General features: G+C 51.6%; 2 protein-coding genes and 1 long non-coding RNA gene across 9 annotated transcripts in view; all 3 read right to left on the reverse strand.

Moving 5' to 3' along the window:
* ADAMTS17 (ADAM metallopeptidase with thrombospondin type 1 motif 17) overlaps nucleotides 1–2,501 on the reverse strand; it is a 167,450-nt gene extending 164,949 nt beyond the window's left edge. For all 4 annotated transcript variants that reach the window (XM_032122461.1, XM_032122462.1, XM_032122464.1 and 1 more), the window contains exons 1-2: nucleotides 2,364–2,501; nucleotides 1,435–1,769 (exon numbers count right to left, since the gene is read on the reverse strand). In XM_032122461.1, the coding sequence (XP_031978352.1) occupies nucleotides 1,435–1,769; nucleotides 2,364–2,433 (405 nt within the window). In that variant the 5' untranslated portion in view covers nucleotides 2,434–2,501. The remainder of the gene's footprint in view (nucleotides 1–1,434; nucleotides 1,770–2,363) is intronic.
* Nucleotides 2,502–5,704: 3,203 nt separating this feature from the next.
* LOC116450261 lies at nucleotides 5,705–15,328 on the reverse strand. The gene is made up of 2 exons (XR_004242734.1): nucleotides 11,076–15,328; nucleotides 5,705–6,103 (listed from the first exon to the last, which is right to left on the reverse strand). It is a non-coding gene; the product is annotated as an uncharacterized LOC116450261 (long non-coding RNA).
* Nucleotides 15,329–16,048: 720 nt separating this feature from the next.
* Nucleotides 16,049–17,498, reverse strand: part of CERS3 (ceramide synthase 3) — a 41,337-nt gene continuing 39,887 nt past the window's right edge. For 3 of the 4 annotated variants that reach the window (XM_032122480.1, XM_032122478.1, XM_032122479.1), the window contains one exon: nucleotides 16,049–17,461. In XM_032122480.1, coding sequence (XP_031978371.1) covers nucleotides 17,330–17,461 — 132 coding nt within the window. In that variant the 3' untranslated portion in view covers nucleotides 16,049–17,329. The remainder of the gene's footprint in view (nucleotides 17,462–17,498) is intronic. The other variant, XM_032122481.1, reaches the window with a different exon arrangement.

Below are 17,498 nucleotides of genomic sequence, written 5' to 3' on the forward strand. Positions count from 1 at the left end.
GTGCTTCTCACTACGGTGTAAGGATTAATCTCCATCACCAGGTCTGTTCTGACAGGCACATTTCCCAGGACCATGTGCTGGGAATCACTGCCTAATGATCCACTGATGTCCTGAAGTACTTTCAAGTTATCAACAATAACTGCAAACTATTCAATGTCTCAAGAGTCTCAGTCTCCACCACTGAGAAACTTTCTGTCCCACACAAGATCACCTGCTCCTGCCAGGATGCTCCGAGGAGAGCCAGGCCCTGCAGAGCCACCTGAAACTACAGTCTCGGGCAGAGAAATCCTGACACTTGTGGTGGGAAAAGCACCCCTGAGTGGCATGTTCCTCCAACCATGCTGGAGCACTGGCTGTTCCCTGACCACAGCTCCCAGTGAACACCCCAACACCAACAGCAGGAGCCTGGTGGGAAGAGCCAGCTGCACAGCTGCCACAGGATCGAGCCAGGATGGCATCAAATCACCCCCAGCGGGACACAGCCACCTGCCCCATGGCTGGGGGACAGTGACACAAGATGTTCCCTCCTCCAGGATGCTCCTCTACAGCACCCTCAGGTTCTGCTGCCCACCCACAGCAGAACCGCAGGGCCTGAGGCCCCTCAGGGCCTGAGGCCCCTCAGGGATGGCTGAGGCTGAGGAAACTCCACAGTGGAGAGCCAGGGTGGGCCAAACACCCACCACGGGACAGCGCTGGAGCTCGGCAGGGCCCGGGACACGAGGGGACAGCGAGGTGAAGGGACGGGAGGGTCACCTCGCTGAGGGGAGGTGAAGCACAGGCATCCCGCCTCGTCGGGCTGACAGTACCAGCCCACGAAGGGGAGCAGGATGGGATGGCAGTACCGGCCCGGTGCAGGGGAGCGGGGTGGGATGGCAGTACCAGCCCTGAGGAAGGGAGCGGGGCAGGATGGCAGTACCAGCCCGGTGCAGGGGAGCGGGGTGGGATGGCAGTACCGGCCCGGTGCAGGGGAGCGGGGTGGGATGGCAGTACCAGCCCGGTGCAGGGGAGCAGGATGGCATGGCAGTACCGGCCCGGTGCAGGGGAGCGGGGTGGGACGGCAGTACCAGCCCGGTGCAGGGGAGCAGGATGGCATGGCAGTACCGGCCCGGTGCAGGGGAGCGGGGTGGGATGGCAGTACCGGCCCGGTGCAGGGGAGCGGGGTGGGATGGCAGTACCAGCCCGGTGCAGGGGAGCGGGGTGGGATGGCAGTACCGGCCCGGTGCAGGGGAGCGGGGCGGGATGGCAGTACCGGCCCGGTGCAGGGGAGCGGGGTGGGATGGCAATACCGGCCCGGTGCAGGGGAGCGGGGTGGAATGGCAGTACCGGCCCGGTGCAGGGGAGCGGGGTGGGATGGCAGTACCGGCCCGGTGCAGGGGAGCGGGGTGGGATGGCAGTACCAGCCCTGAGGAAGGGAGCGGGGTGGGATGGCAGTACCAGCCCGGCGCAGGTGCTGAGGGAGGCGAAGGAGTCGCTGCGGTTCAGCGCGTGTCCCGAGTAGAAGCAGAGCCGCTCCCGCGGGGGCCGCCGCGCCTCCCCGCGCCGCCGCTCCACCGCGAAGCCCCGGGCCAGGAAGCGCAGGTCGCGGCGGAGGTGCAGGTACAGCTCGGCGCCAGCGGCGGGCAGACGGAGCAGCACAGCCTCCTCCTCCTCCTGCTCCGCCGCTGCCCGCCGGCGCCGGGGGCCGCCACGATCCCCTCCGGGCGGCAGCAGGTGGATCTTCTCCAGCGGCACTCGCTCCGGGATCACCACTTCCAGCTCCGCTCCGCCAGCTGCAGGCGAGAAGGAGAGAGGCTCAGGCGCTCGCACCCCGGAGCCGCGGCCCGACGGGGCGGCCGGGGGCTGCGGCACCCCCCTCTTCCCGGGACAGCCCCGCGCTCGGGTTTCAGCGCAGACAGCCCCGCGCTGGAAACTGTGAACGGGCTGCGCAGACAATGGAGCCAGCGGAGCACAGCGATTTATTTCTCTCCATATACACATATATTAGAGACAAAAACGTGCAGGGAAGACAGGAATAGAGCAAACGCTAAAGCTACTTGTATCATTAAAAAAAATATATAGCTCAGACACAAGCATCGCATTTCACCAACCCCAATAAAAATCTGCAGGGAGAAGGGGAAAAGCAGAGCGAGCCGCAGCCGCAGCCAAGGACAGTCAGCAGCTTTCCACATGGAACGCTACAGCAGCAGCGGGAGGACAGGAAAAGAAAATACAAAAGCCTGGAGCAATTTATCCCGCGGGCTGGAACCGCGGCCACGCAGGGGATGCGGTGCGTGCCCTGCGCTCCGCGCCCGCACGCTGCCGCCCGGGGCCGGACCCTGTCAGCGCCGCCGGGGAAGGGGAGCCGGGGCGGCGGGGAGCGCTACCTGTGCCGGCGTCCAGTCCGCAGAGCAGCAGGCAGGGCACGACGAGTGGCAGGAGGCAGCCGTCAAACATGGTAATGCGGCGGCGGGGCCGAGCGCGCAGCGCAGCCACAGGAGCACGGCCCGAGTGCGCCCTGCCCGCCCCCGGCACCGGGGATCGCCGCGGCGCGCGCCCGGCCACGCCCCCGCCGCGGCTCCGCGCGCCCATTGGCGGCGGCGGCCGCCGGGACACACCCCCCGCTCCCCCATTGGCTGCGCGCCGGCGGCGGCGCGCGGGGAGGGCGCACGTGGGCGCGGGCAGCCGGCAGAGGGCGCCCTCTCCTGCCCCGGCCCGGTGCCCGCGGAGCCGCTCCGGGACCTGCGGAGCCACCGGGGCCATCCCGGCGGGGCCAGGCGGTCTGACAGGCGCCATCCCGCCGCTGGGCAGCCCCGGCGTGTTCCTGCGTCTCCCTTTCCGCATCACTAAGGGAATTTAGACTCTGCTACGGCAGCTCGCTTGAGAAAGTCGCCCGTTCCTTTCCCAGAGCCATCCGCTGGATCGGTGCCAGGGCTTGGAAGACCAGGAGAAAATTAGGTTGACGATATCGTAGGACGGGTCAGGTTGGAAGGCACCACAGAGGGGCATCTGGTCCAACCTTCAAGCTCAAGCAGGATTATCCCAGAGCACAGTGTTTGGACACACACAGATTTTAGGCAATGATCCTACATACTCTTGAAGCACTCATCATGTGGATGAAAATAAGAAACAAGCGCATAAAGCTCAAGACATATAATTTTTTTTTTTTTACTATCAGTTCCCATTTTCACTGAGGTCCTGCAGCCACTGGAGTTCCTTCCCACCTGGCTGGGCCATGTCCTGCGTGTCCTCAGCTGTGCAGGGATCAGAACAACTCAGTTTGGACAGGGGCTGTTGACAGCAGTAGGGTGATTTCCAAGAGCAGAAAGGTTTCCGCTGCATTTGGTGGGCTTTGGATGGGATCCTGTGCTCCTGGCATGGCTGAGTCATGGAATGCAGTCAAGATCTAATCTGTTAGCAGCTTTAAACTGTGGTGGCCCAGCAGAGCAGTGTCCTAGAGTTTAAACTTCTGCAAAAATCTGCAACTTTGTTCCTGAAATTGTAGAAGAATTCAAAGGAAGGCCCATAAAAAAGTGTGAATGACTCTGGCAGATCTCCCTGCACCACTTCCACCAGAATTGTCCGGAGCCGTACTGACAGCAGGAATGGCTCTGAGTTGCAAGCAAGTGGAATTAGGTTTGGATGCTCATCCCAGGGAGGGCAGGCACTGGGAGAGTGCAGAGAAAAGGGCTGTTTGGAGCTGGGAAAAGGACTGGTGAGAGACATGAGCACCATTTTCTTTCTTCCAGGCATTGAACAGACAGCAAGAGCCATGTTTTCTTAGCGAGCTGCTCCTGTACAAGGAGAGAGGCTGTTTGAGAGCCAGAATCCTGCAGCTGCCTCCAGCTCTTCATCCTGCTGGCTGAGCTTTTCCCAGGCATCAAGGGACATGCCATGGCACACCATGGGCTGGTGCAGGTCTGGTGCAGCCTGCTGGTGCAGGCTCAGAAAGCCCTGACCTGCACAGGGCTTCTGCAGCACCTTATGGACACAAGAGCACGTCCCACCTCCTGCTGGGGCCTCAGGAAAGCCCCTTGTCCCTCCAGTGTGGTGGCACTTGGAGGATGTTACTTGTGGTCAGCAGCAAGAGCAAAACTGAGGACCTGCAAGCAGCTCCCAGCAGGCAAAATCAGAGTAAGCCAAGACCCATGGCTCAAACTCTTTATTAACATGAGATCAGGTGAGATTTAATATCTCTGTATTTCCCACTCTCTCTTTCAAGGCTCACTCTGCTCTCAAATAAGAATTTACCAAAGCAAAGGGACTGGCCCAGACCCATTCAAGTGAGACAAAATCTCAGTTTGGGGCTGCCTTGCTCTGTGTCAGTAGTGTAACAAAACACGGAAAACAAAACCTCAGAGCCTGGATTTCCCTCCTGACCTGTTGTGAACCAACAATTTCAGTGCCTCCCTCCAAGGCCAAGGCCCCAGCTGGCACAGAGTGGGGCAGAGCTCCCCCACAGCTCCTCCACCTGTGGCAGTCCTCCTCTCCTGAGAACCACGAGGCAATTTGATTTGTGAGCTGTCAAACCTGGCCTGAGCCCTCAACAGCCATGTTTAAACCCAGACCACCAGCTGACTTCATTTGCTAAGGGACTGGAGCTGGTGCCTCGAAAGGGTTTGACAAGGGGACTTAGATTTGTTTAACTTTTTAGTACATCCTTTCTCCCACCTTCCAAAGTCCTCTGCCAAAAAAATAATAACAATACAGAGAAAGAATAAATTTAACAGTGTAGTCTGTAACTTACTGCATGGAAGGACTTGCTCAGCGGCTGGGCTGGCTGGCACAGACTACACTGGGGTAGGGATAATCCCTATGGAGCATCCCAGATTTCAAGAACATTTGGACAGGAGCCCAAAAAGCTGCAACACCCCAGGACAGGAGCAACATCCCAGGCAGACCTCAGTGTTGCCAAGGGCTGGAGCCAGGAGCGAGAGACAAACCCCACAGTGGTACCTACACAACAAAAGAGGGATCTGTCTTAGGAGCGGCACTGGTGGTTTTCTTGAATCCAAATCCCAAAGTTCCAGTGAGACACTGACTCTATTAATTGAACACCATGGGCTTTTCAGAAATACCTTGAAATTGTTACTGATAAGGATAACAAGTGTGTAGCTGTGGAGGGGGCTGTGGTCCTGTTGTGGTGATTGCATTGCTCCCCTGCTCCCAGCCTGTGGGACGGGGCGATGGTTCTCCTCTCACCATCACAGAGGTGGATTTGGCCCTGCAGTTCCTAGGAAACAAACCCTATCCCGCTCTGAAATTGGTGTGGGGTGGGTTTTTTTTTTCAATTTTAAATGTATGTCGAGGAAGCCAAGTTTCACGGCCATTACTGCAGAGTTAATAACCCTTTGGAGACTGCAGACATGTGTTATATCCATCTTCCCAAGCAGTCACTTGGCTTGTCACCTGGAAAATGCCAGCATGGGAAGAGTTAACTTGGCCACTGCTCAGCCTTCCCCCTTCTCTCCAGCTACCCTTCTCCAAACCCTTCCTGTCCTGGTCCTTTCCCCGACCTCACAGGTGCTGCTCTCCTGCCGAGACACTCCGATGCTTTTCCTGCTCTCCCCGCAGCTCCTCCCCTCTCTGCAGCCTTTGGGCATCGGGAATTCCCTCCCCTCCGGAGGCTGCAGAGCTTGGCCAGGCTGCTTGGGCACGGACCTGGCAGGTGCTGCTGTTACCTGTGCAAATGACCCCCCAAAGAAGCCTGAGACCGTTTAATGACAAGTAGGGACCAACAAAAGCTCTTTTGTAACTTAAAACCACCAACCAAATAAATACAAGTAGTTTCAGAGGTGCCAACATTGGTTTTCCTACAGTCTGGCTTTACACACTGAGCCAGAGGTTCAATTAAAGCTCTTCCCTGGGTACAGAGTGTTTCAAGCTTTGCTGCTTCATGTTGGACTCACTTCTTACAGGTGGTCTCAACGATCTTTAAGGTCTTTTTCAGCCTAAACGATTCGAAGTGGAGTCACCAGCATCTAGTACTGTTCATGCAGCCCTCAGCAGAGGCACTTAGGTTTCTCCTTCCAGCAGCCAGAATTACCCCAAGCCCGTGAGAGAAAAACTCCTTCTGGGACATCTCTTGTCAAGTCTGGCTCAAAATGGGCAGTCTGTTCATGAGTTCCTGGGAATGAAAGAGCAGAAAGAAAAATGATGGTGACCTGGAGGTGTCCGAGGGACAGAGCTGAGCCACCAGCACCTGTGTCCTCAGGGGAGCACGCAGCCTGCTCCAGTTCAGGCAAGCCCACGGCAGGAGAGCTGGGCCTGTCTTTCTCCTGGCAGGGAACTTTATTCACAGGCTGACAGAGGGTCCCTTTTGTCACAGGGAGTTTGCTTTGGCTGAGCTGTGTCTGTCTCACAGTGAGTGCATCACATGAGGTTTTCCATGAAGATCTTCCCTCCAAACACTTTCCCCCTGCCTGTCTCCAAGGGGCTTCCAGCTTCACCCAGCTGCAATGGGGAAAAACACCCTCTTTCCATAGAATATTGAGAAAAGAGAAGCAAATTATTCCTGTGGGATAGGGACTGAGGAATGGACTCCTGAAATTCCAGGTTGCTTCACGTCTGGCTGCATTCCCATCCTGGTGCCACTGCTGTCTGTGCAAAACCTCCCAGAGTAACTTTGCAGAGAGGATGCAGATTTGGAGGGATCAGTTTGCAACACTGTCAGGACCAGAAAATAACATTGCACACAGGCCACAGTGGGTGAGAAAAGTCAGGCATATAAAAGAACATACTCCCAACCAAGCAACACAACTGCAGGGTGCTGGGAGAATCTGCTCCCTCAGGGTGGGCAGAAATTTGTGTAGAGAAATCAGAAATGTAAGTGCACCAGCACCTCCAGCCAGGCCGTCCTGGGATTTTCAGACACAGACAGGGCTAGTCCAGGGTCACTTTGGGATCGGGAGGCCATGCATAGATAGCCATTGGCTGGGCCATAATGGTCAGCCACGCGTCACTCCCCAGGCATGCGGGGACAAATGGACAAAGCAAAGAGCTGCTGTTGTTTGACCCTAAAGTTCAGCCAGGCTTTTTATGAAGTCCAGCGTTGCCACCTCTGATGATGTTATCAGGAACCTGGGAACAGCTGGCACTTTCTTTTGTTATGATTTATGGTTTGTTTGGGTTTTTCCTCTCCAGACCTTGGCTCCTGCAATCATGAGATTATTTCTCATCTAACTCCATGTTTGACCCCCTGTCAGGCTAGGAAAGTGAGCTAGGAGAAACCTAGAGGGTTTTTGCCCTGGAGCAAATGAAGAAGTTCCCAACCTTGGGATTGTTTAAAATAGTCCTTTCTCAAAAATGATGTTGTTGATTCTGTGTGGAGGCAGAAGTTCTGAATGCTTGGAGCTGACAACAGCAAAGCCCTTCATGCAGGTGCCACCTCCCTGCCACTGGCACTGGCAATATCTCTCATCTGGTGCTCCTCATCTCCTCTCAATCATCTCCCTTTGTATCCAACACCTGCCTTGGATGAGGATCATCCCCCCAAACTGAGTATTTCATGTAAGGCTCCTCCTTCTCTGTGTATTCCTTGCAGCAGGACATAAGAAGCCAGAGGGGGAGATTTGTAAGCCAAGAAGGTGGTGCACGGCTTGAAAGAGGTGATGCCAAGGGGATGCACAAGGCACTTCATTCATCTGCATGGATGGCTACTGGAGCCTGGACCGGGTGGTCCAATCCAACTGCACAGACCTAAAGAGGCTCCTTTTCACCAGGAAAGGACTACTATAGGAAACTGCCAACTGAAAACACTCTTAATAATGTTTTCCTATTTCTTTAACACCTCTCCCTTGGGCATTCTCTCCTCCCTTCACAGCGTCTTGGCCAATTAGACTTGCAAAACAAACAGAAAACTCAATATCCCCAGGAGCAGGGATTGCAGGGTCAGGGGCCCCATCAGGTGCAGCAGGGGCTCCAAGGTGGGTCACACCACAGGAGCAGCTCTCCTGCAGCCAGCAAGGCCCTTTCCCATCCCTGGAGAGGGGGGCCCCCAGCCAGGCACTGAGTGGGGGGACAAGCCATGGTGGGAAGGACTGTCCTCCAGGCACAGGCACTGCTGGATGGTTGCACAGAGATGGAGCAGGGCTGTGCCCCAAAGCCAAGCCCCTCTGGACCCCCAACCTGGGTCTGTAAAACATCCTTTTTCTCTTGTGGAAGTGAAACAGCCCCAAGCCCATGTGCTGAGGCGATCATGGCTCTGGACTTTTGCTGTCTAACCCTTCTTTTCTGTCATATTCAAGCTGCTCCCAAGCTGCCCTCAAAGCTTTGTCAAACCATTGCAACTTTTACAGAAATTCATCAGTCAAAAACCTCTATCTTTTGTCCATGAGTAGTGAATAGCATCAACAGCATTCAGATCTATTTTCCTCACAGGACCAATCCTTTACTCAAGTTTATGCTGACTTTCTTGGTTGCTCCCATTCTGAATGCAGAGCTGTGCAGAAGCATTACCACAATGCCACTGAGAGAAGCTGTGCAGAGTTCACAGCACAAAATCTCTGACTGCTTTTAAAAATTCGCAACACAGTTTTGTCAGCCTTCTCTTTTTCCTCCTCCTTCTCTTGGGGCTGCTCTGCAGTTGCCCACTTCTGAGTCAGTCAGTCTTTACATTCCCTCCCCATCATCCCCAGCTGAATCAGTAAATTCCCCATTGCTGTCCCAGGAGCCTTTACTTTGTGCTCCGCAGCCTGGAGATACAAAGTGGGATGTTTGGTTGTAGGATCATAAAATCCTAGAAAGGTTTGGGTTGGAAGAGACCCTGAGGACCATCTTATTCCAATGCCCTGCCATGGGCAGTGATGCTCCCCACTGAATCAAGTAGCTTAGGGCCCCATCAAACCTGGCTTTGGTCAACTGATGTTGTCTGTCTGTGTTAATTGTCTGGCATGGGGGTCACTTGGAGCACCTGTTTAGGAAAAGAGCCCCACTTTTTGGGCTCTTGGGCTGCCCTGCAGCAGAAAAAGGGTGATTGTTCTCAGGGGACAAAGGAGCAGGGCAGGCAGGGTGTGCTGTGACCATTGCAAGGCTACATCTGTAGCCCTGTGCACTTTGGCAGATGCTGTTCACCTCACACTCTGCTAAGGCATGGCAAGGGCTGCCTTCTCCTCCACAGCCAGCGAGGAAACCCCACTTCCCATGTCAGCACAGTGCACAGAGTCACCAACATGAGGGTCACTGCGAGGTCTGGAGGGAGCAACGCGCCTGGAGTCTGAAACACATCCTGCTCCTAATCAGCAATAGCCACCAATACCTCATCCCAGTCCATTTGGGGTCATTTTTTGCAAGGTCGTACAGTGAACTAGGACCGGAATTGAGATGCTCCTCTACTGCTGGATCCTCTCTCCCAACAGAGCTGGCAATTGACCTCAGCTTGGCTGCAAATGTTTATTCATAACTGCAAAACATCAGTGCCATTCTAGGACTGTTAAAACTGCCAGCTGTCAGGAATTCTGGGCTGGACACACAGGAAAGGAGAGGAGATGCGTGTCAGTGAACCTGGTGGCAGGGAGGATCCAGCCTCATCTGTGAGCTGGGATGGAGGGAGCTGTGCTGACAGCTGGGCACCAGCCCATGGAAACCCTGCATGGAGAGAGCCCTGCAGGCAACCCCAAAGCTTCAATCTGCAGGCACAGGCAAGTCAAATCCAGCTGTCTCCTGGCTCTGAATGAGAATTCCAGGGAAGAGCTGGGGTCAGGTGGGAACCATGGAGGTTGTCACCCACAGCCCACAGCGTCCGAACACCTCCTGTACATCCACAGCCATGGAGAGAGCTCACAGAAATTTTTCATTCTGCTGTCAAAGCAAACCAGATCCCAGCTCTCATAGCTGAGCACAGCCTGACCACAAGAGTTGTGCCAAGTAGGATTAAAGCAGCTTGTTTGGACCAATGGGTCCCTTTTTCCTGCTGACACTCATGGGGAGTGTGGGAGTGTTCACCTCATGCTTGGGGTGAAGAGCCTGTCTCCTGAGGTGGAATGGCACCATTGGAATGGCATCATTGGAATGGCAGTGTAACCCTCATTATTCTGAGAGATTTATCATCCTTATTTGCATCACAGACATTGAGGATCTAGGTGAGAACAGGACTTCATTTACCACCAGCCACAAACCCTGTGGTTTGAAAAATATGTAGTTTAAAGAGACAGTATGAAAAATACAAGGCGGTACAGCAGTGTCAGAGAAGATTTAACATCCTTTCTTCCCCAGCCCTACCCCAGATATGCCATGTACAGCTCTGGTACCAGGGGAGAAAGCAGGACAGTGCCACACCTACAGGGAAGGGGCCAGTGGTGACACTCAGGCAGATGCCGGCCCTTGGGACACCAGCACACTGGGCCTTTGGACTGGCATCAAACACTCAATCTCAGTAAAATTTAAGTGCTTTTTTTACCAGTGACATAGCCGACACTTGTTTCACAGTCAGACTGATCAAGTGGAAATTACCAGCTGCAAGAATTTTGCACCGCAATATTAAACGGAATCTCTGTTTTCAGGGGCAAAAAGACGGACAGCAACGCTCCACGGAGCCGTGTCCCGACGAGAGCCGTGTCCTGCTATTGCCACCTCGTGGGGCCTCGCAGCAATGACCAGGTCACCAACAGGGTGGTGGCGCGGGAGGGGCCCGGAGCGTTCTCATCGCAGCAGGTCCTGCAGCACTGGGCTCTCCAAAGGCAGCTGCAGCCAGAACCAGAGGGAAGCAATTCCCCAGTTCACTAAATGCTATGCATGCCCTGCAGAATAGTCAGGGTTAGAGAACACTCCTCACCTCAGGACAAAGGGGACATTGCTACAGAGTCCCGTTCTCTGCTCAAGTGCCATCCTTGCAGGACCCAAAGGGATAAAAAAAGCTGCAAACGCACAACCGCTACCTGACCTCACTGCCCTTGCAATGGGGAAATGTATGAGGCATTCGTTGGTTGCTGAATAATTCCTCCTTTAAATCAGCAAAGGAACTAGGTAGGATTTGCACAGCCTGATAAGATTTAGCACAACCTGATAAGGTTTAGCTCCTGCTTCCCACAGGAAGCTTTCTTAGGAAATCCTAGGACTTCTCCTGCTCTGTCTAGAGCCCGTGACACAACCAAGACACTTACCCATACGTGCACTCGGAAGGCCTTTTAGCAGCTTTCTTCTGCTCTTTGTTGTAGAAAGCAAACACACAAATCTTCCAGAAGCTCTTCTAGGACTCCTGGGATTTCCAGTCAGCCAGCAAAAGCACAAAACCAACTCTGAGGTCCACCGGCGAGTCAAGCTCGCCCAGCAACTGGAGGTGAAGTGTGGGGTCGTTGCCACAGCTGCAGGTCTGCTGGGCTCCACTCGTGGCCGCCTCGGCCCAGCCCCAGCCCAGTCCCTCCCTGTCCTCTCACTCACATACCGGGAACTTTGTAAAGGAGCTTTTCCCAGATTCTCCTGCTTCGCTCCTGCCCTGGGAACTCTTTGGCTGGGCTCAGTCCGAAGCTGCTGGGGCTCGGGGAAAAGGAGTTGTCCTGGCTGCAAAGTTCATCTCTGAGTCCAGGCAACGCTGGCTGCTGCTGCTCGGAACGCTGATCCCCGGGATACAGAACTACTGTCTTTTTCCTCCTCCTTCTCTTGGGGCTTGTTTCCTCCTAACCTTGTTACTGCTCTGCTCTGTGATGTCAGTTCTGTGTTCAAGCGGTTGCTGTGTTGTCCCAGCCATTTTGCTCCTGCTTTTCCCTCTGCTCCCTTCTCTCCGCTGGCTCAGCAGCCCTCTCCTGCTGCACCCACGTGCTGAGGCGGCGGTGACAACCACGGCTCCTCATTTGCCTCTTCCTGGTAAATTTGGCCTTGGACTGTGGGCTTTAGCATCAGCAGCCCAGGTGCTGCTATGATCCTGAGCACGCAGGGGACAGGAGGCAGAGTGCTCACTGAAAGTGAGGCTTCTGCCTTGAAAAGGGACAGACTGCTTTCCCAGGAATGTCTTTCACAGGATACATGCCCAGCTTGGGAAGAGGCAAAGGCAGAGCTGTGTTCAGGTGAGTGTCCTGTGGACAGAAGGACTCATTTTCCGGGGAGGATTTTGCCCTGGGCTACAGGAGGAGGAAACTGTGGGGCGGTGCCCGGCTCCTGATGGCAGGAGAATGCAGTGCCATGCTGGCCTTGTTTTAACTGGTCACATGAGATCTGGGTCTAATTCTCACCAGTATCATGGGAAAAGCTCCTGTGAATTTCAGTGGGAATTTAATCACTTATTTCCCTGCTCAACTTCAACTTCTTTAGACCAGCTTCTTTTGTGGTAGGAAAAATAAGGACTTTTCACCACCTGAAACAACTGCCTGGGAGCTGTTTCTTCCAACCCGGCTCAGAGCAGAATAATATTCCATGGCTACAAGGCCATGCTTCTTGCACTTCAAAGTCACTGCGGAGAGGGTTTATACTTGTTATTCCACTTAATGTTTCTGACTTTGAAATTATTATGGGGTCTCCTCTGAATGCTTTATGGGGTAACAAAACTCAGAAGAACAGGGCTCACTCCAGCTGAGTAAATAGAGGCTATTTTCATAAATCTTCCGACTATTGGAACATGAACAACATTATCCTATGTGCATTGTTATGACCTTGTGTTTGCAGAGTCGTGTTGAAGCTCAGGCTTGTGCTTTCATCCTTGTCTTCTATTAAGTCTAGAAACTTCAGGTAGCCCCAGAGAGGGTACTCCAGTCCAATAAACTCTCAGAGCCCCAGTTGAAGCTCGCTGTAGCCAGCCTGGGTGGAGATCACACTGCTTTGATCACCTCCTTTTCCTTGGAGGGAGCCCATCAAACTGCCAGGGAACCGGGAACAATCATTTCCAGTGATTCTGAGTGAAATCAGCTCCCAGGTACATTTGTGGCTCATATTCTGCTCCACACCAAAGGCTCCCAGCTCCAGGGCAGCCAACAGCCCTGGACCCCTCCCACCTGGGCTGTGTCCGTGTGCTCAGCATGGACTGTCATTCCTGGTGATCTGCTGCTCTTCAAACCCACAGCTGGGGGAAGTGCCTGTGGAGATGGTATTTTTCTTCCAAATTCAGCAACTTTTTTTTTCATTCTTCACAGTTTGCAAGTTGATTGTAGCCAAAACTCACACAGCCCTGCTCTGTTTGTTTTCCATCTACTTTATTCTTACTCATAAGCTTAAAAAAAAAAAATTCAGCTAATAAAACCAAAGTATTCTGCTACAGTTCATTATTTGGGCTGAAACACCTTCCTTTGTGCTTGTTTGCCCATGGGAAGACATGGTAAGTCAGAGCCTCTGCAGTCTTCCCAACCAGGGAAGCAGAAATGGAAAGAAGAAATACAGAGCAGCTTTTCAGTTGATACAAATCAGCACAGCTCCCTTGTTTTCCATAGAGCTTTCCTGCTTTTGCCAGCTGAAGATCCACACCTGAGCTTTCTCAAAGGTGCTTGTGATGAGCCACTGATAATCCCACAACAACCTGCTGGGCAGTAGCACCTCAGTCCTAACATACAAAACTTAATAAGCAGCCCTAATATGCACCACAAAACCCAGCTGGGTAGAGATACAAACAGGTATAACCTTCCTGGTGTACATAGGAGCACTTACAAGTACTTCAATCAAAGCATAAATCTTGAATAATATAAAGGATGGATGAGGCCTCCATTAATTTTGTTTCCTCTCTGTTCATTAATTGTTCAGAAAAACACAAGTTCATTTACAGACATTGCTGTTAGGTCTTGTGAAGGTTGTGGATCATCCAGCTTTTTCCAGGCAATGGAAAAACTCGGAAGAGTAAGGAATTAGTTCCTGAAGTAACAAGGCTCTCATCGGAAAGCTTGGAGGGAATGGAAATCAGAGAGGAGGACACTGTAAGGCAGAAAAAACAGGGAAATCCTTACATAGACACCTGTTTTTAAAAAATATTTATTTGTAGTGTGTATTTCAATTGACCAGACAAAGTCAGTGGCATTAAGAACAAAAAAAAGGTAATTATACCAAATAATATGAATTGACAAAATGAGTTGTGTGGAGTAAAGGAGATCTGTAAACCCAATCCAGAGCAGGCTGGTAAATCTAAGTATGACACAAGTACGGAGGAAGCAGAGTACACACAGACAAGAACATCTGAATTAAATCCAGAGAAATTAAATGGAACAGAAGAGTTTCCCCTGAGTCTTATGGACTAAGATTTGATTTTCAGTCTATAGCTCTATCTTTGGCATGGTCAAAGTGACACAGCAGCCAGATGCACAGTGTCAACTCATTGAACCAGGACACACTTTGTGAAATGGTAAAAATAAAATGTTAGAGTCTATCAGTGCTCCCATACAGGCCTGCAGTTATACTGCACCCGCACTTCGAGACTCTTCACAACGAGATTATAAAAATGTTGAATCTGCATTGCATTGCATTGAATAGACTGAAAATCTTGAAGCACCATGACATGAATTTCTTTAGCAGAAATTGTGCCCCCACGACCTCAACTTCTTGTTTCTGAGTTTCCATCAGTAAAAAGGGGAAATTAAACACACATAACTCCAGGAATGACCAATCTGGTGTTAACAGGGGACATTATGACAGCCTATTCCCACTTCTTTCTGTGCTGTGGGTATTTATTAGCAGGACTGAGTGATTTACATTCAGAATTTTTAGGGCTATCACCTTGGTTGCCCATGACAGTAATCCCTCTAAAGGGCCCTCTGTGGCCTGCCTGCCTTCCACCCCTCCCACTGCAATGTTATTTGGTTGTTTACTGTGCCCAGACTTAATCTTCACCTTCAGGATGTTATTTTCTTCCATATTCTTCTGTACTCACCCAAAATTTGCCTCAAAGTTTCATGTCTGAGTGTATTTATCTACCTTTTGTTCTTCCTTTAGGATCTCAGTTTCACATCAGCTTAGAACAACAGTTCTTGCAATTAGGTTGGATAACTGCAATCCAAAATTTTTCCTAGGCAAGACTCCAATAGAGTTAATTGGCTTCAGTGGGAGACTTGTCCTGAGTAGGAAAGGCAAGTTTTGGCCTCAAGGAGACTATAAATTCCAGTTTAAAAATCAGTAGTTGTTCAGAGGTTCATTCCTGTGACAACATCATTCTTTGTGTTTCCTTTCCTGAATTCCTTTCCTAGTCATAGGAGGAAAGCTTCTGGCACCAAAATCAAATGATAATGTCCTGGCCACCTCCCAAAATTCCGTTACATCTCGAAGAAAGCACCGTTGTCTCTCCAAGGGAGTGTAAAGCCTCCAAGACGCCGGGTTTCCACGTTTTGTTAGGAAAGTGTTTTTCACGCAGGCAATAAACGAGCCCCGATAAGAACTGTGCCCCTGCCAAACTCTCCAGTTGCTTTACATGATGCCACCAGTGCTTATACTTCCCATATTCTGCCCCCCCCTTTCCCCCCCCCCCCCCCCCCCCCCCCCCTAGTATTTAAGGTGTTCTCCTTATCTGTGCAGGAAGGGGACTGCTGGCCAAAGGCTGCTGAGGGGGTTCCGCCCACTCAGCCCAAGTGGCACCACTGAACTACAAGCACGGAGACAGGGGCCCCATTCCACCACCACACATCTCCCTTCCTTCTCAGAAGCTGTAGGCCATGCTCCTTCCTCAGTGTAATTCCCTTTGTGGTAAAACATGCACATTTGGGTCCAAAATGGTCCAAAACATAAGTAAAAAATTATAGACACCATAAGAAAATTAAGCCTCTGTAACAAAGCCATCCTACAGCTTCTTGTAACTGCATGAAATCCACTTCTTTTTCATATCTGAGATTCCAAACATTTCCCATTCTTTCAATGTTTCAGTCACTGAATTACATCCCACTTGCCAAGGAAATCTTGGGAAAACAAGTCAGTCATATAATGCTTCCCGTAGGTCACCAATTCCTGCCGGAGCAGCCAGAGGGGAACAGAGCCGTTCTGAACCAAACACTCTGAACTGAGGCTATTCTAGGAGTGGTCCCCTGGCCTCTATCAAGCTATTGGATTTAGGTCCCCAGATGATCTCAGCTACTGTAGAACCCCATGCAGAGCCTCTTGCCTCCCAAACTTACAACACAAATCCTTTATGACCTTGTGAGCTAATGCAGAGGGAAATGGGACTGGCACCACCCTGTTTACAAGGCCTGGGCTCTCCATGGAGAGCCCCGGGACTGAAAATGCTGCTGCAACCCCACTGGTATTAGAACAGAAGTGCAAGTTTAGGGTAGAGGCACTTCAGGTAAGAGGAGCTGTTGCTCACTGGTTACAGCATATACAACAGCATGTGGCTGAAGTCACATCCAAGTTTGGGTCTAGCTGATGTGACTCCTGGATTTCATAAAAGAGCAGAGATGGAAATACAGATCCTGGTATCAAATGAACGCACAGCAGTGACAGTGTGACATCCTGTGCCAGTCCCGTGCTCCCCAGTGCTCGGGTACCTGCAGCAAACACTCCAGAACCACAGATCAGAACTGGGTGGCCTCGCTCCAGAGAAGGGAGTATCCAAAGTTGTGAGACAAGCTCATGAGAAGGGAATAGATGAGATTTGCTTTTAACTTTCTGGTCTGAAGATGTGCCTGGAGCAGGAGGTGTTTGGCAGTTTTGAAGACAAAAAAGTGCACAAGAACCTGTGAAAAGACCCAATTTCCATTTGCCCTCTTCTCTCCCCTCTGTGCCTTCTGTTCTAACACTGGGCCAAAATGACTGAAAGACATCTAAGAAGCCTGGAGCTCAGTGGAGAACTGGGGCTGAGTTTTGCTGTTTTAACAGCAAAGACTTCCTTGACACAGTATTTCAGCTATCTATCACTTCAGAGAAAGACAGTATTTCTGCATTGAAGCCAACACTTCACAGACAAATAATTTGAATTCTTCCATGTTTGCTTCCTCTGGCCTCCAGAGGAAATGAAATATAACTCAGAAAAATACCCATTTTGATGAGGGTTTAAACTGAAAAGTAAAGACTAAAATGCCAGTCACTGTACAGCACTGTCAAATTTTTCCCACATTGAGTAATTCTGGTCCCTAATGGAGTTCACACTACCTACCTACCATAAAATGTCTGTGATTTAAACTGTTTGATGAAATATATCTTGAATCAGATTGAAAACCAACACTAGAATCAATGGGACACTAAATTACTTGACTCTCTTGAGCTTTGCCCTTGTGGAGCACTGTCAGTCAGCGTGTCCAAACATCTTTCCACACACTCTGCAACGATTCCGAAAGTGGGTCATTAACACATTTTGTCATGTTATGCAATTTCTCCCTCTCCTCTAAACTGGGCTTTTTTCCAGGTCCAGTAGCCAACAATGAATCAATCACAGTCTCTCACAAGCCTTTTGACTTAAATCCTATCCTGTAGGTTGGGCTAAAACCAGAGCAGGAATCACTGCAGGAGGTGAGCCAGGACAGGGCTAGTGGTGACTGCAGCTTAGGAGGTGTTTGCTTGACCCACTACTGTTCTTGTTGCCATTCTTTGTGGACTCCTCTTCAGTATCTGTAAGAGAATCTTCCTCTTCTTCATCGCTCCTATCATCTTTCAAGTCCTAGGGAGAAGAAAAGATTGTGAACATATTCTACTGC

Source organism: Corvus moneduloides, chromosome 13 (genome assembly GCF_009650955.1).
Source record: "Corvus moneduloides isolate bCorMon1 chromosome 13, bCorMon1.pri, whole genome shotgun sequence".
In the NCBI taxonomy this organism is placed as follows: domain Eukaryota; kingdom Metazoa; phylum Chordata; class Aves; order Passeriformes; family Corvidae; genus Corvus; species Corvus moneduloides.